The sequence below is a fragment of the Enhydra lutris genome, unplaced genomic scaffold, assembly GCF_002288905.1.
Source record: "Enhydra lutris kenyoni isolate GAN:26980312 unplaced genomic scaffold, ASM228890v2 scaffoldscaffold6, whole genome shotgun sequence".
Lineage (NCBI taxonomy): Eukaryota > Metazoa > Chordata > Mammalia > Carnivora > Mustelidae > Enhydra > Enhydra lutris.
Window position 1 is genome coordinate 30,790,033 of NW_019154090.1, and position 21,383 is coordinate 30,811,415.

At 47.0% G+C, this 21,383-nt stretch overlaps 1 protein-coding gene across 1 annotated transcript in view; it reads right to left on the minus strand.

Moving 5' to 3' along the window:
• LOC111141397 (solute carrier family 23 member 2) overlaps nucleotides 1–21,383 on the minus strand; it is a 134,207-nt gene that overhangs the window by 40,284 nt on the left and 72,540 nt on the right. Inside the window, exons 4-6 of the mRNA XM_022493913.1 lie at nucleotides 18,494–18,592; nucleotides 11,385–11,501; nucleotides 9,207–9,364 (exon numbers count right to left, since the gene is read on the minus strand). Of these exons, the coding sequence (XP_022349621.1) occupies nucleotides 9,207–9,364; nucleotides 11,385–11,501; nucleotides 18,494–18,592 (374 nt within the window). The remainder of the gene's footprint in view (nucleotides 1–9,206; nucleotides 9,365–11,384; nucleotides 11,502–18,493; nucleotides 18,593–21,383) is intronic.

A 21,383-nucleotide genomic window follows, 5' to 3' on the forward strand; every position in this document is an offset into this window, starting at 1 on the left:
TAAAAATATATTCTTTCATTCTTAAAATACCCTGACTTTTTTTTTTTTTAAAGATTTTATTTATTTATTTGACAGACAGAGATCACAGGTAGGCAGAGAAGCAGCCAGAGAGAGAGGAAGGGAAGCAGGCTCCCCGCTAAGCAGAGAGCCCAATGCGGGGCTCGATCCCAGGACCCCGGGATCATGACCTGAGCTGAAGGCAGAGGCTTTAAACCACTGAGCCACCCAGGCGCCCCAAAATACCTTGACTTTTAAGAGTCCTTTCTATATTAGAGATTTGGACTTTATCTGTGATACATTAGAAATATTTTTCCAGTTTGTCATTTTTATGGTATATTTTTACAATGTAAAGTTTAAAATTTTTTATATTTAATGTCATCAAATTTGTTATCCTTTTGTTTTTGAGGTTTGAGTCCTAGTTTAAAAGTCTTTCCCTACTTCTAGGTTATATAGGATTTAACCCTTGTTTTATTCTAATACTTATATAGTTTCATGATTCTTGCATTTGGATCTCTAATCCATTCTGGATTGACTAAAACAAAACAAAACAAAACAAAACAAAAAAAAAAACCTCCTCACTAAAGACAAGTGTAACCTTTTCTTTTTTTCACCCCCAAGTGTAACATTTTCTCTTCAAGTTTGTGCTGTTCTTGTTTTACAGGCAAATGCTAAAATTAGATGAACACTCCAGTCAGCACTTCCAGTCACAGAGTCCTGGAGATCCTCAGTGGGAAGCAGCCAACTCGCTTCCCTCCCAAGCCACAGCTCACAGCCGGGGCTTTGTCCGGACAGAGCACAGGAATTCATGAGGGCTAGCTGGATACGATTTTGATAACCTCCTTGTCAAGTGTTATAGTATCAACTATTTCCAGTCAAGAGTTTGTTAGCCTAAAACACTTCCGTGGAGAACTGAATTCGATAACCCCACATGTACTAAGAGGATTCTGCCAGTCTCCTAGCCCGGGAGCACCAGAAACGCTCACAGAGAAACAGCATGACAAATGAAGGGGAAATATCCTGGAAAAGCCAGTGTTGAAGGAGCTAAACTTGAGCAGGCTCAGTGGAGAGGTGGCGGGTGCTCAGGCCGCACGAGGAGTGGACGATGTGCCCTAACCATTTTCTGATGGCCTGAGACAGATTCAGGGCCCCACCCTGGCCAGGGGATGCTGTCAGTGTAGCGAGGAGTGCACGCAACCACCTACTACATGGACCAAGGACATGATGCTCAGCCAGACAGCCTAGCCCTTGCCCCTTGCACCCCCCCCCCCACCTCACCTGCACCCGCCTGCCTCCTTCCCTTCCAGAAGGCCCACTAAAATAATGAGAGCAAACAGGCAGGTGTGGACAGGTTCCAGGCATTATCTCATTTGATGCTAACAATTTCACCATTATTAATTACCATTTTACAGAGGAGGTAAGAGGGCTTTCAGAGAACAGGTAGCTTGTCCAAAGTCACAAGGCTGGAAAACAGTGGAACAGGAGTGATGCCTGCTCTGATGCCAAAGCTCTCCAATACAGCTGGTTAGGGGACTGAGGCAAAGCTCCCTCAAAAGTCATTAGCTCCAAGTTCTCACTGGCTCCCAATTCTGTAACCTCCTACCCAAAATTTGAGTTAAATGGACATTTTTTTTTTTAATTTAGAGGAAAACCTTGCGACCTGCTACTATATGCCTGCTTCATGTGACAGAATATGAAAGACTCTCACCCTCATGGTCATTCTGGCAAACATGTTCACCCTGAATCAACCGTGCTTCTGGCCCCATCCCCCAGGTTACAACAGAGAAGGGCAACTGTCGAAAAAATCAAATACCACCCCAAGCACACAGTCAGACAAATTCAGACCACTGGACTCAACAAGACAACTGGCCTGGGTGCTTTATGGAGGCAAAGCTATGGAGGAAAGATGCGAGGACAGCCTATTATTCAGAGACCAAAGAGACACACGAAACAAATGTGCTACATGACCCAGACTGCATCCAGATTCAGGAAGGTGGAGGGGACACTAGGGAAGATATTTTAGGGACCTCCTGGGAAATTAAACAGCCTGCATGTTAGATCGTATAGCAGAACAACAGTGCTCTCAGGTGTGGTAAATCATCCAGTGGGACCCTCAGTCCCACAAGTGTTTACGGGTCAGCTGGCACGGGAGCCACTTTACTTTCAAGGGGTTCAAAAAACTGCACATATACCCCAAGTACATATACGGAAACAGAATGCAGAAGACTTCCCAAACTCCCCCATCCCCAATCTAATCACTGCTTCCCTCCACCCTTGTAAGTTTTATGAATAGTTAAGAGTTCAGGGGCGCCTGGGTGGCTCAGTGGTTAAAGCCTCTGCCTTCGGCTCAGGTCATGATCTCAGGGTCCTGGGATCGAGTCCCGCATCAGGCTCTCTGCTCAGCAGGGAGCCTGCCTCCTCCTCCTGTCTCTCTCTGCCTACCTCTCTGCCTACTTGTGATCTGTCAAATAAATAAAAAAAAAAATCTTAAAAAAAAAAAAAAAGAGTTCAGAGCCCTCAGGGCCACCTGGGTGGCGTTCAGTCGTTAAGCGTGTGCCTTTGGCTCAGGTCGTGATCCCAGGGTCCTGGGATTGAACCCCACACCAGGCTCCCACTCAGCGGGAAAGCCTGCTTCTCCCTCTCCCTCTGATTGTATTGTATTTCCTCTCTCGTGCTGTCAAATATATAAATAAAATCTTAAAAAAGAGTTTAGAGCCCCAGACCTGAGAGTTGGAGGCATCCTGCAGCCACCCGGTACTCAGTGAGCACACTGAGCAGGCTGAGGCTCTAGGCATCACATACAGGCCCCAAGAACTCAGGAAGGTGAGAGACAGGGGAGCACCCTCTTGAGGACAGACAATCTGCTTAGAGAACAGGCTGCCGCACCAGCTACTAGGATGCTCTTGGCCCAATCCCTACCATTTCTCAGCAAAGAAAGGCTCTGCCTGCCTGTGGTGGACTGGAGGGGCTCCTCTGGGAAGGGGCCAGCCCACCTGCAGTCTAGTCTTCTGTGAGGGAGCTCAGAGGGAGGCCTCCAGTCTTTTGCCCAAGCAAAAGACTGAGGTAACCCCCAAACAAAGCACCTGCCACACTTCAGGAAGGATGGTATGGTGGCGGGGGGCAGGGTTCCCGGATCCTCCTTCACCCCCAGTTCTGCACTGACACCTGGGGTGAGGAGCAAGAACTCTGGAAAGCTCAGAGCTGTACAGAGACTTGGCCTCTATTTTAAGAGGTGGCAGCAGCCAAAGTGATACCGTCGCTGAGGCCTCCCGAAGCCAGGGAGGCAGCACTGCTGCCAGCTGGCTAGCCCTGGGGGGGGTGCGGGGAGGGCAGGCGCAGGGGAATCGGAACAAACTTGCCCCCATCTCTCAGGATTTCAAAGCTTTGCATTAATTCTTGGAACAAGGCTCAGGAGTTCCCGGGACTGACATCACCAACTAACCAAAATGAGAACTGTTAGAACTTCAGTTGAGGGAACTCAGCAATGAAGACGTTGAAAGCAAAGTGCAGGGGGTAAAGGTCAATGGGCAGGAGCAAGAAGGAAAAGGCAAGGTGGGGAGGAGGGCGGCGGCAGCAGCAGCCCTGGCCGAATGGCTATCCCCAGCAGGCTGAGGCTCTGGGCAGCACTAAAGCCATAGGAGTCACCGGGCATCAGGGGCTGAGACCCACAACGACCACCATTTCCAAACCATCATGGTCCCCAGAGGAAAGGAAAGCACTTGGTGCAGAGGGAGGTGTGCAGGGAAGGGAGGAGGGTCTGCAGCACACATGGTGTGGCCTCGGCCAGCCCCGCCGGGTGACCCGCCCCCAAGGAGCCTTCACTGGGCAGCATCCTGCAGCTGGCGCTTGGGGCTTCCGCAAAGACACGCACTGGCTTCACCTCCACCGGTTCCTGAGCAATTCTGGCTACTTTCATGGAATAAAACAGGTTTCCGGGAATAGCGTGCCACTCTCCACCTGGGTGCCCGTGTGAAGAGAGGAGGGACAACCTGGTCACAGCCCACAGGTCAGGGACACTGACACTTTCCTCCGTCTTCGGCTCTAAACCCAGCTTTCTCAAAGTGAAGGGCCCGCGCCCACGGCATGCAGTGCGACAGAGCACTGGGCACTCAGCACAAGGCAGGGTGGGGGTGGGGGAGGGTAGGCAAAACCATGTACAGAACTCAGACACTACGTGGTCTGACCATAGGTCCTAGATGCCATGCAAGCTGAACATGAAACTCTTTTCCCTCTGCAGCTCTAAGCCTAAGGAAATGGGCACTAAACTACAAACACACGCACACACAGACCACCTATAATCCTTACAGCTGGGACACTGAGAATAAAGCCTGCTCCCGAAACCAGCAGCCCCCCCACACACACACACACTATGTGTGTGTCCCACCCTTGCCATCCCCGCAACCACAACGGTTTTATCTATTTCTTTGATCCTGTGGTGATCCGGAAGTAAATACATGAGTCTGTTAAGATGATCCTTCACGGCCTATAGTAGCATCCAGCAGAACTGTAAGATCTTTCAAGGACTCATTCTCTACCATGTCTCAGATGGACTTTAGGAAGCTCGTAATAATCTATTTGCACAATAATGGCAAAATGTCACCTACAGGCCACCTTCAGAAGGGCCACCTCTCCTTTTCACAAAAGGAAACAGAGCTGGGGAGGTCATCTGCTCCAAATCAGAGGGCTGAGCGGGTCCCTCTAACTTCCTGTGCTTGCTGCACTCTTCCATGTGTGATGGGAAAAGAAACCATTATTTGCCGCCTGCCTTCAGCTAAAGCTTTACACCAAGTACTGTAAGTTCTGACTGTCGGTCCTAACAGGATTACAGTTCATCATTAAAATACCCAACAGGGCCGCCTGGGTGGCTCAGTGGGTTAAGCCTCTGCCTTCAGCTCAGGTCATGATCTCAGGGTCCTGGGATCAAGCCCCGAATTGAGCTCTCTGCTCAGCAGAGAGTCTGCTTCCCTCTCTCTGTCTCTGCCTGCCTCTCTGCCTACTATGATCTCTGTCAGATAAATAAATAAAATCTTTAAAATAAAATAAAATATCCAACAACCTGAGTTTTTTTTTTAAGTACATCAATTACCTTTATTAGTTGCAATCCTAAGTTAGTTTTCCTTAGAACAGTAATATTTCACTTTTAGTGTTACTCATCCATTAAAGCAGCATCACCGCACTGTCAAATGAACCACACACAACAACTGACGCGTGCATCCCACCTCTATCTGGGCCAGCGCCGGCAGCATGGCCTTGGGAAGCCTCTGGAACAGACCCTAGGAGGCCCCTCCTCCACCCCATCCTGAGTAGGAGCCAGGTGTCTCAGTATCATGGACGGCTCCTCACGCTGAGGTCCTAGGTCCGCCTTGCTCCACTGGAAAACTGGGGAGGAGGGGCTGGCTGTGCAGGGGAGGCAGGGGGATATGAGGCCACTTTTGGGATTTCTGCTCTTCTCTCACTCAACCTACAGGCCAAGGGCATAGGAGGTGGTTCCACTGGAGAGGGGAGCCCTGCCCCTTGGGGCCCAGAGGAAGGAGGGAAAGAGCAGGGATTAGAGAAGTCAGAGCTCTAGTGGGAGGGGTGAATGGTGGGGAGATGCAGAAGAGATAGAACACTTGAACATACAGGTGCAGCAAACAAACCCCAGAGGTGGTGACCAGCCAGGCAGGAAGGGGGAAACACCCCTCACCATCTCAGTTCACCTGTGCTCAGCAGGCCCTCAAATATATAGCGGACAAACACTGAAACGAATGTATCGATAACAGCTTGAGGCTTTGCAGAGTTGGAATCCACAGCACTAGCAGCAAGGATCCCAGGCAGGAAAATAGTGCTGTTAGCACAGAGAAGGAGAGCAAGAGTTAACCCAGTGCAAGAAGGGCCAGAAACCTGAGGGGGTGACATCGGGGGGTGGGCTGCTCCCTCGACTCTCCCCAGACCCAAAGGCAGCTGGCTCAAATTCATCCAATCATATTCTTTAATAATCAACACACACCAAGGCACACCCGTGTTTTTATTTCCACTTTAGGATCAAAAACAGGAATGGACTTCAGGAACGCAGGCTACAGCTGAACTCATCATCCAATCCTGAAAAACACACATGTACACACACTCTGTCTCCATCTGTCTCTCCCCATTGGCCCCTGGCTAGCCTCACACAGGGACCCTGAAACCTCTAACATTTTCCTTCCTACTTCCCCTCCAGAATCCCTGCATGGATCCCACTGTCTTTCTCCTAGATATCCCTGGTTCCCTGAATCTGGCCCATCACCCTCTCCACACTACATCCAAGTAATGTCTTTCAAGGTGCAGCCCCAGTAGGTAAGTGCCCCGCCAGTGGAGCCCAAGCAATCTCTCTTGTCCCGCTGAGAACCCCCAAGCATCGGAGACTGGCCCACAGCCTGGCCTCTGGTCAAGGGGGAGGCCTCACCAGGCTGACTTCCTGCCTTTGCCCCTGCCCTGCCCAGGATGGAAAATGTTCCTTCAACCCTCCTGGGCCAGGAGCCCACTGAGTCTTCAAGACCCATCTCACATGCTATCACCTCTCCCAGGACTCTCCCTTCAAATCCCCAAAGGTGCAGGTGGCTGTCCCGTAAGCCTCATAGCACACACTCATCTCAACAACCCCCACAGCTGGGTCCAGGCACCTGGGGCCTCCCACACAGACTGCTCTCTGTCTATCTGCCGGAACAGGTCAGTACTTTCCTCCTCTTTTTTCCTGCTTTAAGAGTATGGACACCACCACACTGCGACAGTCACAGAAAATCCACATCCCAAGATGAAACCACATGAAAGCCCCTCAACACACGCTGTCCTGCCCCAGCAGCACACATTCACTAACACGGTTGGCAGACGGACACCCACCTCCCAATCTACAGCTAGGCACGCAGCCACACCGCAGTGAGGATGGGACCCACGGCTTCCCACACCTCCCAAGGACACGGGTGGGGCTTCCCCGACACACCCCTCCCACCGTGAAACCGAGCAAAGAAAGCCGCACTCACCAAGCCTCTTGGGCATGGGGTGTAGACAGGCACTTAGTGCACGCACAAATGTTTGCATGCGCACACCTACTGCAGCTCTACATGCTGGGTCCCCAAGCGATCCCAGCAGGTGTTTCAAAGCCCTCTCCTGTTCCTTCTCGGCTCAGCTGCTGGGGGGTGGGTTCATAGACCCAAACTGTTCTGTTTAGGTCTCTTGTGCCCCAAGAATGGGTAAGGGGTAAGGGGGTCCTGAATGGGTGCCCTCCCATCACTTTGCCCTTGCCCAAAGGCCCCACGTCTGTCTCACCAGCAGGCAACTGTGCCTGCCGCTGCCAGGCTCAACTGTCAGCCAGGACTAGCCTCCTTGGCATAAGACCAGGGCAGAGCTGCACACTGCATATTTTACCACACTAAAGACATACGCTTCCACTCTTCTGATCAACCAGCAATCTTCACTCTTCAGATCAACCAGCAATCTCAATTGTTAAGCACTGCCCAATTTTACAGATGGTTTGTGCACCGAGTTCCCCAAGGAGTCAGCTATTTAGAAAAAGAAAAATCCCCACCCACCCTGCCAGAGAACCAATGGCCTGTGTAGCAGGTAAGGCTCCCCAGTCAGTCAACTAAAGCTTTTTAATACACTCTGGATTTGAAATACAGAACCTCGAATGCTTTCTCAAAGGACTGAAAGATGCTCCCAACCAAATTTATCTACCTGGCTCTAAGAAAATAACTCAAGTCCTTCTTGGAATGCCCAGAACACATCCCCTCCCTCTCACAGGTCAGTGACACCCTGCCCCTCCCCTCACAGGTCCTCTAAGGAGACCATCCCCCTGGGGTAAGGGAGGTGCTCAGAGTGGTGCCTACAGGCAGGCCTGCAGGGGCTGGGGTTGGACAACTCCAAGAGCTGGGCACCCCCACAGCCTTCCATCCATCCGCAGACCTGCCAGGAAGCTGCCCTATCCCTTCCCAGGACGCAGCCTGCAAGGCCAATCAGAACACCTTAACTCTGCTCATAGCCCTTCCCGTATTTCTCCCGTCCCCAGGTAAGGGCAACCCTCGGGAGGTCCCTGAGGGTTCAGACTCCTCAGAATATAGTTCACGAGTCTCAAGCTGCCTTCTGTAGCTTCTTGTTCTTGTTCCCCTCGCAAAGAAGGCAAAGCCCTCCTCAGGCTGTCTCTAACAGGGCAGGGGACAGAACTTCCGAGTGTACTCTGCTGCCCTTCCACTGGGGACAGAGGGCCCTGCCAAAGCAGGCTACAGGCCGAGAGCAGAGCCGGGGGTAAAGGAGGAGGCTGAACTGTGATGAGGGTGGAAGAGCAGAGAGCAGAGGAATGAGTAGCCCGCACAAGGAGGCAGGCAAGGACGGTTCTTTTCCTTCCCGTGCCAGCTCCATACCCATTTGAGCTGGGGGCTGGGGATGCAAGGTGAACCAGCCAGAGTCCTGGCACCGAGGGGAGCACAACCCCATGGGAAAAGACACGAAAACAAAAAGGACAGAGTGGAATAAGAGCCACATCAGAAGACTGTACACGAGATGCATGTGTGGGGATTCAGAGGAGGCAACGACAGAAGCCTTGGGGACACAGGCGTGCTTCACAGAGTGGGAGGGACAAGCCGGGAGGATAAGTAGGGTTTACTGGTTGCTGGGGAGCACAAGCACAGGAGGAGAAACAGCGGCCTCGGGGAGGAGCTCAGCCCAAGGCGAGTGCAGGGCTCAGAGGCCAGCCCATGGCAGGGTGGTGGGACAGAGAGCAAGGGAGAAGCCTATAGGGTGGGAGTGGCCAGATTCTGAACGGGGAGTGGGGCTGTAGCCTGGCAGGCAGCCCAGGGGAAGATGCAATGGGAACAAGATGGGCAGGGGGGGTACAGAGTGGAGAGCAGAGCCACCCTGGAGGCAGAGAAACCAGTGGGCACCAGCAGAGCAGTTAGGTCTGAACTAAAGGAAGGGGGACAGGAAGGGGATCCTGGAGAGAATGAGACCTGCCCACTGGGGATCCGGAAGGAGCGGAGAGTGAGTTTGAGTCTCCAGCTTGCCCGCCTGGGGAAGAGAGGCTGGGCCCTCCACCAAGAAAAGAAACACGGGGGTGGGGGTTGGGGGGTTGACCGTGGCCACTAAGATGCCCCCTGCCCCTGCCAGCTCCAGCTAGTCCTTCCGAGCAGCCCTGGGTGAGTGGCCTCGCTCCATGCCTCAGGGGGCTTCGGCACCCCAATTCAGCACCCCAATCTCACCTGCATCCAAATGTTGTCTGCAGCAAGGTTGTGATTCCCACGCAGAAGAAAATGGTCCCGATGAGCTGGCTGGTGGCCCACTGGTCGTAGCCCACGCACATGGCGTCGGCCAGCAGAAAGGGCACGGCGATGGTGCCACTGAAGCACGTCAGGTAGTGCTGTGGGTGACAGGAGGGGTTGGGGAGAGAGGAGCACTTCCTCGTGTTTCTGTTCGATCCTATCCGAACCGGAGCCCCGGTTGTTTGTGAACAACAGCCCACAGGAAGACTCTCTGGTGTTCTGGGTACATACGCCTACCCTGTAGTACATCCTCTCCCTTCTTTAGCGCTTCTCCTTCCTGGCACAGTTTCTTGTCTATGGCTCACCTGAGCCCGGCCTGCACAGGCTCTTTACAGAACTCTGACTGGGAACACCTGCTTTGTTCAAATGCTTTTTTAGCATCAGTTGCTAAGATCTAAGATCCTTTCCCTCTAATCTGTTGACATGAATTGTGTTGCATGGAACTATTCTTGAAACAAGCCCTCAGCAGTCATGCTAGGTTTTTCTTCTCGGGTGCGATTTGCCAATATTTTACATAGCATTCTCCATATATATTCTTGAGATCATCAGTCTGCCTTTTATTCTTTTTTTTTTTTTTTTTTTTTTTCTTAAATTCTCTCCAGTCTGTGGGTTAAAGTTACACAAGCGTCTATGCACAGGGTGTTTCCCATCTTTTTCTAGGGCCTGGCATTTTTGACTACCATCAGGAAAGGGTTATGGGTGTGTGGGAACCCTCCAGAAAGTGCCCATCCCCCATTCCTCCTTTGGGACCCAGCCCCCACTTTCGGCCCCTGGTGGGACATTCCGGGCATTTGCTGCTCACATCCCTTCTTCCCAGAGGTCTGTCTATTCAGGTCCCTCTTCTGTTCTGCAAACTTCCTACTTCCCTTCCCAAGTTTCCCGTCTCTGCTCTCATTTGCCAAAATGGGTTGCCTAACGCCCAACACTCCACTGTGCAACACTGTGAGGTGTTCCAGATGGGGAACAGAACGTTCCTGTCTGGGACTTTGCAGAGCTGCTCATAAGCTAAAGAGCACTGTAGATCGTCAAGAAAGGCATGACACATGCAAGGTTTCCTGATCCTATAAGACCAGGGAATACTTCTTCTAAAGACATCTGTAATATAAACATTTCCAAAAGCGAGTTTCCTGAATCTGATTCAGGATACTCAGCCCAAGCTAAAGACCACTTAGCTCCTTTAGCTGTGACTCCTTCTTTACTAGACACCTTTCAGTCCAGGTGACCAGCTGCTTTGATGCCCGTGTGGGAGGTGGGGACAGAGGTGCTGAGGGTGCTGGGAACCACACCAAAGCATCAGGTGTCTGCAGAGGCAGCCCCTCCTCCAAGTGACTACACGTGTCTGGGGTGCACTGGGACCGATTTTTCTCAGCATCTGAAATACCTCAGGTGGAACAGCCCATTCCAACTTGAGAAAGGAAGAAAGGAAGTCAAACCTCAGAACAGAGTCCGGGCTAAAACAACCAAAGCAGATATAGGCCAGGGGGTCAGGGCCTCTGGGCCTCCCACCAACCCATAAGTGAGAAAAGGGTACAGAGAGAGGGGAGAAAAATACCCAAGATACAGGGCCCGCGTCAGGCTGGGTCACCACCCGCCTGGTCTCCCAGCATCTGGTGGCTTGCCCACTGTGCTCCCACGGCAGTCTGCAGCAGACGAAGCCTCTACGACAGCGGGTCTCCCTTCCCATGCAGAGAAGACCGAAACCTCCTATGTGCATCCCGGCCAACAGGGCACTTCTTGGTGTCACCCCCATTTCACAGCAGAACTGACCACGACTGGACTGCATGACCAGGAATGAAGATCAAAACTTCTCCTCCCTCCCTCACTGCATTCTCCCCTCTTTCTCTATCTCACCGGTCCTTCCTCTTTCCTGCCACATCACTCATCTTGTTCATTCCTTGAGAGTTTTCCCTCTTTCATGCCTGGGTCCACCTCTTCCTCCTGTTCTTTTCTTCCTTTCACTACTATGAAACGGATGCTAATGAGTCCCAGTCACCATTGTTAAAAGAGTAATTTATAATAAAGTTGTCCATAAATAAAAATCAAAATTGAATTTTTAAAGAATCCAGACAGACAAGTTGAACATCTGCTGGTAGTTACATTCTAAGGGAACCATCTTACCTGTAACCCCAGAAATATGCACAGGTACCAGGGGGGGACATCTTCTATGGTATAAATCATGTCCGATCTCTGGGGGTCTAGACTGCCGGTACTATCCAGGGTTTCGGCAAGAGAGCTCTGTGAGTGACAGGGAGAAAAGGCATTATTTAATAGAAGCGAGGACCAGGAATACACTCAGCTCGGAGCAGGCCACTATTATTCAGAAACAACTTTATAAAGTGGTGGCCATGCTCTTGCAAAAATTAGCCTTGGCTGCCTTTCATGCAATGCTCAACACAGTCAGTGAGATGACCAGTCCTCAGAGTTTGGGGGCTCGGTATCCCTTGTCACAGTCTCATCCCCAAGAGCACCCAGCTTACTCAGGGTTTCTCCCCAAGCCCAGGGGGCCCTACACAGAGAGGGATGTTCCCTGGTTGAGCCCATAAAGGGATGCCTTGGCATGAGCAGTTCTCGAGTGGTGCCCCAAAGGAAGAAAACGTTATAAAATGCTAACCACTTTCAGACAAAGAGCACTAACCTGTCCCTTCTACTCTATCCCATCCCTGCAAGGAGAAAGATCGCTGTACTTCAAAACAAAGTCCTACACCCTCCTATCAAAACACAGCTGCTCTGACACATGGCGAGTGAAAAGTAAAATTTGAAAGGACACAGATAGGATTTCAATTTTTGTTTAAAAACAGACTAAAGATATATTTATAGTTTAGGGGACAGGGTTTTTTCCTTCCCTTCCCCCTCCCCATTACTATAGACTTCTAAAAACATTAAGTGTTGTATGCTTTTTGAGCCAAAATCTTCACGAAGACTGGACACTTTAGGTTATAGTCTAGACGTATTCAGTTGACGTCTACATTACTTCTCAGCTAAACAAAAAACTCAAGATAACCTCAAGTTCTCCCACGTACCCTCAAAACTGCTTCGGGTTCTAAAACTCAATGAACAATTTCTTAGAATCCGAGATGGGCACTTTAAGTCTTTTGTAACTTAAAAAAGTGCCTAAAAAGAAAAAGTAGAAGATGTTTCACAAAAAAGGATGATGACCTTCTGACATTATCTAGCCCCACTTTGTGCCCTCTTGTCCATGGATATGGTCCACAGAAAGACACTGACTCCCTGTTTGTCAATTGATTTCCTGTGCAGAGGCAGACAAGGATTTGGGGCCCAAATACCACTGAACAAAGGAAGTGACGCAATTCAGCCTCACCTTTTAAAGCCTAAGGGTAAATAAATGTCTGGTGTAAGTTGACATTTGAGCTAATCCAAACAAGAACTGAGGTTGACCTTTCAGAGAACTTTTCCTTCCATTCTAAACAACAAGATAGTGGCAGATTTGCATTCCTGAATGAGGTAAAATGGATCGCGTGTGCCTTTAAAAAACTGTTGGTAGGGGTGGTAGAGAAAATACATGTGTGTGAAGAGTGTGGTATGCACTAATGTGCAGGAAAGGGTTAACTCAGCAGGCCTGGATTGTCCAAGCCCTCACACATTTCAAAAAAATGGCTTGGGGGTGCTTGGGTGGCTCAGTAGGTTAAGCCTCTGCCTTTGGCTCAGGTCATGATCTCAGGGTCCTGGGATCGAGCCCCACATCAGGCTCTCGAGCCTGCTTTGGCCTCTTTCTCTGCCTGCAGCTCTGCCTACTTGTGATCTCTCTGTCAAATAAAATAAATAAAATCTTTAAAAAAGAAAAAAATGGCTTGGTCCTTGCCTGGCAATTGGGAGACAGCCTATGAATCCTTGGAATAGCCTGGAGTTTTTTTGTTTGTTTGTTTAAGTTTTTCTGTTCATTTGAGACAGAGAGGGAGGGAGAAAAAGTGAGTGAGCAGGGAGGAGCAGAGTGGGGAGGGAAAAGGAGAATCCTCCTCTTAAGAATGTGTCTGGGGTACCTGGGGGGGCTCAGTCAATTGAATGTCCGACTCTTGGTTTCAATTTGGGTCATGAACTCATGGATCGTAGGATCTGCCCTGCACTGGGCTTCGCACTCAGCATTCAAACTGCTTGAGATTCTCTCTCCCTCTCCCTCTGCCCCTCCCGCCCGACTCTGTCTCTGTCTCTCTCTCACACACTTTCTCTCAAATGAATCTTTAAAAGAAAGAAAGAAATAATAAGCTTTTAAAAGTCTAAAATGTTCTATAAATAGAACAAGGAAAACGTAATATAAAAATGAATTGAAGAAATAAAAAAAATTTCCAAGAACTAAAGGATATGTTTGCAAATTAGAAAAACCCACCAAGTACTCAATGAATTAATGAAAAACAATTCAGATATTCTGGAAGGCAGCCATGATACCACCAATGTTGCTCAGACTCAGATATTTTGAAAACTCAATAAAACAATCAACTGGATTAAGAAAGACCTTAAGGGGGCACCTGGGTGGCTCAGTGAGTTAAGGCCTCTGCCTTCTGCTCAGGTCATGATCCCAGGGTCCAGGGATGGAGCCCCGCATCAGGCTCTCTGCTCAGCAGGGAGCCTGCTTCCTCCTCTCTCTCTGCCTGCTTCTGATCTCTGTCAAATAAATAATTAAAATCTTAAAAAAAAAAAAAAAAGAAAGAAAGACCTTAAAACAGAAATTTAAGAACAAAGGGAAATAAAACATGTTGACAGAATTTTTTTTAAGAAAAGGAATAAAAAAGAAAAAAAGGAATAAAAAAATGGACGTGAAGGAGCATAAGAGAAAACAGACATGAATAACAAAGTAAGGGTCACAGGCTGGAAGTTGGGGGGTGGGTAAGAAATCAAACAATATAAGAAAAAAAAAGATTAGAGAGAAAGGATAGCTAGAGAAGGCTAGCAAAAGAGATCCAAAATATGTCCCTCAAATAAGAAAACCGAAAGAATAGACTGAAACAAAAAGTAAAGACAGAATTCAAGACAGCTTTCCTAAAATAAAAGGATCCTTAATGCTAAATACTCCAAGTGCTAGAAAACACTGACTCAGAATGGTCAACATCAAAACATATCTAAGTAAAGTTACTGAATATCAAAGATAAAGAAAGAATCCAAAAAACAGGCAAAAAGACCAAGATGCTGATAAAAAGAAGAAAACAAGACTGGCCCAATTTCTCCACAGCCAAAATCAATACCAGAGAACCAAAGAGTAGCAACAACAAGGTATCAATTATTCTCTTATCTTTGTACTACACAATTTTCCAAGCATATACAAAGGTGGAAATATGGAATACCAACCCCAACTCTCTCTCCAGCTTCAAAAATTACCAATGCTGTATTCTTGTCTAATCTATTCCAAGGGAACTTCCTTTTTCAAGAACTGCTGGCACTTTAATTTAATTTTATTTTTTTTTAAAGATTTATTTATTTATTTGACAGAGAGAAAGAGAGAGAGAGAGAGAGAGAGAGATTACAAGCAGGCAGAGAGGCAGACAGAGAGAGAGGAGGAAGCAGGCTCCCTGCTGAGCAGAGAGCCCGATGCGGGGCTCGATCCCAGGACCCTGAGATCATGACCTGAGCCAAAGGCAGAGGCTTAACCCACTGAGCCACCCAGGTGCCCCTAGCACCTTAATTTTAAACAGAATCCACACGGATTGAAAGTTTAAAAGGTCTTTAACTTTAAAAATAAATCTCAACATTACAAAAATAAGTTTATCTTCTATTTAACAAGCTTGGCGACCACTGCAACCACCCAGCTGTTGAAACAATGGGCAGCAAAAGACCCCAGTGCCAAGCCAGTGGGATATTCAAGTGGGTACACATTATAACTTCACTTGTAACTAGTTCCACATTTTGGCAATCTCTGCTTCCTAAAAACCTCATGCTATTTTATATTCTCCGGTCCTCCGTGCAAGGGACCTAGGAAGTGACACATCATAATAACCCCATTTTACAGATGAGGAGGTAGAGAACCTGAGGAGCCAAGCGGGTCGCCCAGCAGTTGAACACAAAGGATGTCCACAAAGGCTGCATTTGCCACCATGCTACAAACCTCCCAGGAAGAACAGGGTTGCTGCTTAGAAATTGCCAGAAACAACAGACTCTCTGAAATTGTGATTAATAGTGATTTGCCCAATACTGCTGCAACCACTTCACGTGCTGCTGTAAACACATTTTGTAGGGAAACTGTAGAACAACAAAATGCTGATATTTCAATGGGAACATTTAAACCGTTTACTTGTAGTTACTTCATTCCTGTTCCAAATACCCTCACTATAAACAAAGTTCAATTCCTTCAACAACCCTCAAAGAGGAATCCCAGTAATACCGAGGTCAAGTTCAGAATGTACTGGGTGTGGGTCTCAATGCTATGGTCTTAAAGATTCATGGTCCGTGACTCAAGGCATTATCCTTCTGGTCCGTTTCAGGAATAAATCCCTTTGAGCACATTCCAAGATGGGTATCTTGTAGCTAACACCATATTAACCAGCATTTACTATAAGGAGCTCAAGAGTATTAAGAGACACCAGAAGTCAGGTTTTGATAACATAAGAAAATACATGACAACTAACAGCTTGCTATAATTAGGAAAACAAACATGAATATGGAGAACATGTGGGGTGATCTCTCTGGCCCCCACTCGTCCTGTCTCTCCTGCAAGGTTCCAGTGTAAATTCACGGTCAAGTGTTCAAGAGACAGCCTTTCCATACCCTTGAAAAAGCAAGATCCCAAAGGGCAGTATCCTCTGAAGTTTTCTTTGCATGAATTCAAGACAGCAGAGGACCAAAATTTCATTTTTTCTCTAAAACAGGGATTGTGATAGCACCTCTCTAATTGGGTTGTGGTGAGGACTAACAGTGGCCCCTTGCCCGAATCATAGAGCCCAAGGTCTGGACCATTCGCACCATTCAATACATGACAGCTCTTCTCCCGAAACCTGTCATTTCATAAAATAAGAAAAGCAGCCAGTGAAACAGAAAGATATCCTCTCTCCCTAGTATTCAAAGGAATACAAATGTTTCAAAGTTTAGACAGTGAAAAAGATTTTCAAACAGGCAAATAAATGTCTAGCATAAATGAGCCAGACATTCTTCCTGCCAACAGTTCACTAGAATCAGTAAAAGGTAATGCCAGAGATGTTAAAAAGCCCTCAGTGTTAATGCTCGTTGTTATTCATTTCAAAAGATGACCATCATTTCCTGGATAATGGAGGAGGAAGTCCAAAATCATGACAGCCTATACCCTGGAAATTCTGGTGACTCTGATTAAGGGCCCAGTACACAAAAAATGGATACAGCCTAAAGAGTCTATGAATTCAGAAGCACTCTGCTACAAGATGTATCACTGGATGCTGAGATCCAAGCAGACCGGGCAATGGCTCCCTGCCCAGATCCTGCTCTGTGGGCTGTATCTCAGCTGCGGACGTAGGTATAGGCCAACATGTCAACAGTGGCTACTTGAATTCCTGCACTCTGAGGACTGCTTTAGAATCCAAGACCACAGGAATTTTAACATCTCAGCATGAATCTAATATGCCTCCATAAAATTTATAATAGACTGACCAAATTTATAACAGCTTGACCAAAAAGCAATACTGGCCAAGACAGCCAAAAATGGAAAAAAACCACAAACACAAAAATTTGATTATTCTAGAATTTCAATATAACGTCCTTGTTCTTTATCATTTTAGTGATGACACTGTAAACTTCCAGTGCTAATACCCAAGCTGGGTACTATTTGCAGGCATCGACTTTCTAGTGGTCTGTTTCTAGAATATTAAGTGAACACTATCTAGAATATTAAGTGAACACTATCTAAAGTACAATCCAGGGTCGCCTGGCTGGCTCAGTCAGTAGAGCATGCACCTCTTGATCTCAGGGTTATGAGTTCAAACTCCACAGTAGGTGCAGAGCTTACCTTAAAAAAATACAACTGCTCTAGAATAACATTACATTATATAAACTAATTAGTAAATTTTCATAGTGAAAATAAAATGTGCTTTAAAGTCTACCAAATTGAAGTGGCCGGGATGGTTCAGTCTTTTAAGTGTCTGACTCTTGATTTCAGCTCAGGTCACGACCCCGGGGTCATGCTCTGCACTGGGCGTGGAGCCTGCTTAAGATTCTCTCCTTCTCCCTCTGCCTCACCCTCCTTTCTCTCTAAAAATAAAAAATAAAAAAATAAAAGTCTACCAAGTAAAACTCGAATGAAGTTGAGAAGTTTTAGAGCTGTCGTGAAACCTGTAAATATCTGTCACTTTTCATGAATTAGCCATAGTGACCAACCCGCACCCCCCCCCCCCCCCCGCAAAAAAAAGGGAAAAAATAAATCAAGACATCTGGACACTCTTTGGGCGGGCCTCTACTGGCCCCTATGAATAGGTTCACATATACTGACCTCAAAGAGATGGGAGGAGGCAAAAAAAAAAAAAAAAAAAAAAAAAAAAAGATTTTCCCATCTCAGCATGTGATTTCTATCACTCTGTTCATTGTCACAGTCTACATAAGCCATCCACTGGCTTCTTTTTTTTTCTTTTAATTATGAAACAATTTAATAAAGCTTTAAGTACTTTAACTAAGGATATTTAATACTCTCAAAGACAGTTTCAATCTGAGTTTTCCCATCATGCAAATCATCTCCTGACACACAGGAGTGAGGAATATGAAATCTTCTAATGCCACTAATGTGGCAATAATATCCAATTAATACATTATAAAACATTCTAAAGTGTCGGTGCTAAGTCATTTTTAAATGTATGCTATGCAAGATCTACTGGCTTCTCTTATTCTCGTTTACCGCAACAGAGTAAGCACCAGGCACAACACTAATAACCACCTATGTTACTATTTCGTCTAATCCTAACAAACTGAACAGACACTGACATTTTTATTCCCTTTTTGGAGCTGAGGCACCTGATACCCAGAGAGCTTAAGTAATTCTCCCGGGGATCTGGGTCACAGTCGCACCCAGAGCTGAGTCCATACTCACACTCTGAACCACCTCCCTCAGCAACCTGGTTGAGGTCTTTAAAAATAAGGACTTCTAATTGGGTCTCACCTTAACCGCCATCAAGACAACTAAGTCACTTCCACTCCTCCTCATCCCTTCTATTTCCATTATGAAAAGAACACACCCAGTCAGGGGCATGGAGAGGAGTCCCCAGGAAAGACAGCCACGCCCTGTAGCGGGCCTGGGACACAGGGAGGAGGCTGGGCCCAGGGGGTACCTTTTCTGCGATGCCGTTTTCCGTCGTGTAGATTGCCATGAGCTCGGTGTCTTCATTGTCCTGTTCCCCGCTGGACGTGGCACCTCCATTTATCACCACCTACAGAGAAACACTTCATTTATAGGCTGTTTCACTGCACATCGCTGCACTGTGTGGTAACATTCTCCCCAGACGCCTTTTATAATTTTTGTAACAGACCCGAGCCATGTGTGTTCTGCCTACCAAATCGGCCGAGTTTCAGGTTTTCTTAAAAGAACCCCTGGACAAGTGTGCACCGCCTCAGCAACTGTGTGTGTTTCTGGCAGCGGCGAGCAGTGCACTGCAGGTCCCACAGGGGAGGCCGGAAATGGAGCGGCCCCAGAAAGCCCTGGGAGCGCCCCCCGACCCCCAGAAGGCGTAGTGAGGCTCCAGAGCCTCGGACTCTGTTGGGGGTTGGGGGGAAAGCATCCTACGCTGCCTCGGTCAAGATCCCTTCCCAAGTCACCACATGATGATGATTCTGAGCGGCGTACCCCGGTAGAAGCACTGCTCATAACCCAACGTGCTGTCATTTCACACTGTGATTACTATGCAAACTAGCTTCCCAGCGCAGGCGCAGGCAGGCAGTAACAGGTTGCACTGGACGAGCGTCGGGGCTGTTCATGCTGACAAAATCTAGTTTCTGGGCCCTCGAAGTAAGGACCAGAACTGATCACCACCGTCACATGTGCCTGCCCTGATGAGGCACATGGAGTCATCTTAGGTCTTGGAAGCCTGTAGCAATCTTAAAATATTTTTACTCTTTAGCCAAATGGCTCCATTTCTAGCAATCTATCTTGAAAAATTGGTACTGAAAAATAACTATGCAAGAATAGCAGCACAACTTTATTTTTAAAATATAGAGAAAAAAAGACAAAGTACATAAAAAGTTTAACATCTAGTATTGTAAAGTATATTAAAGAGAAGTAAAAAATCAGTGATGGGGTAAAAGGTGGTCCAGCGCAACGTCTATAGGCCACAAAGGTCGGTATCAGCAGTTGGTAAATACCTGCAAATCAATAAAACAATCCACAGGAAATGGGCAACTGACAGGAATCTACAACTCACAGGAAAAAATTTAAATATCTAAAACACATGATTAGCTGTCCAACCTCATTTAAAATTATAGAAATGAAATTTTTAAAATTTTCACTTTTTAACATAAATTAGGGGAATATTTTAAAAGATGAATCTGCTGTTGACCAGGATGTAGGGAGAAAAGCTACTCTCAGTTATCAGAGAGATTACATTCTTGGTGGACTGGCCTTTTTTTTTTTTTTTTTTTTTTTTAAGATTTTATTTATTTATTTGACAGAGAGAGATCACAAGCAGGCAGAGAGGCAGGCAGAGAGAGAGGAGGAAGCAGGTTCTCTGCTGAGCAGAGAGCCCGATGCGGGGCTCGATCCCAGGACCCTGAGATCATGACCTGAGCCGAAAGCAGAAGCTTAACCCACTGAGCCACCCAGGCGCCCCTGGACTGGCCTTTCTTGAGGGTAAGTTACCACCAGAACAAAACAGGCATCTTCTTGGACGCAGCAATTGCACTCACAGAAACTCATCCCTCCAGAAATATCCATGCAAATGGTATGTGCATTCAAGACTGATGACTGATATTTAAAATGCTGAATCCCTGGAAACAACCTAAATGTTCAAAAAAGACACTACAACCAATGGGAGAAAAATAAAGATAAACATTGTGAGATATAAGATACTGATTTCAAAAATAATGTGACTGAAAAGAAAAAGCCGTTAAAAAAGAAAAAATAAACTAATGTACTGACAAGGAAAGAACTCCAAAAAATATTGTTTCTTTAAAAAGTCACAAAATAGGGGCACCTGGGTGGCTCAACAAGTTAAGCCTCTGCCTTCAGCTCAGGTCATGATCTCAGGGTCCTGGGATCGAGCTCCGCGTTGGGCTCTCTGCTCAGCGGGGAGCCTGCTTCCCTCTCTCTCTCTGCCTGCCTCTCTGCCTACTTGTGATCTCTCGCTGTCTGTTGAATAAATAAAATCTTAAAAAAAAAAAAAAGTCACAAAATAGGGGTGCCTGGGTGGCTCAGTGGGTTAAAGCCTCTGCCTTTGGCTCAGGTCACGATCCCAGGGTCCTGGGATCAAGCCCCGAGTCAGGGTCTCTGCTCAGCAGGGAGCCTGCTTCTTCCTGTCTGCCTGCCTCTCTGCCTATTTGTGATCTCTGTCTGTCAAATAAATAAATAAAATCTTAAAAAAAAAAATCACAAAATAGTAAGCCTAGAATTATCCTAATTATGCTTTTTTAAAAAATCTTAATAACCTCCCTGTTTTGAACACTTGGGAAAGGATGTAGAAAGGCTCCAAACCAATGATAGGAAGGTTACCCTAGGGACAAGGACTAATGATGGGCACACCTTTCATTTTTTATTCCCACTCCTCCTTTAACATTTGGGTCTTTTATAATTGGCATGTATTTTTGAGTTATTTGTTTGCTGCCTTTTTTTTTAATTTTTTTTATATTTTATCATGTTACATTAGTCACCATACAAGTATGTCATTAATTTTTGTTAGTGATCCAAGATTCATTGTTTACGTATAACACCCAGTGCTTCATGCAATATGTGCCTTCCTTAATACCCATCACCGGGCCAACCCTTTCTAAACAAACAATAAAAAAGATGTCCACCAAAGTATTAACTATGGTTGTCTTTAATCAGTGGGGCCATTTTCACCTTTTTCCCTTTATGTATTCTGGAATTACCTATAATGAGGACAACTACTTTTTAAAATGGGGAAGAAATTATAACGACTAAAGATCTAATAAGCAGCACAGCTTAGATTGAGATGGTCCAAAGATACTTCAATCCCCCCCTTTTTAAATAGTTGAACAAATCAGGCAGTGAAA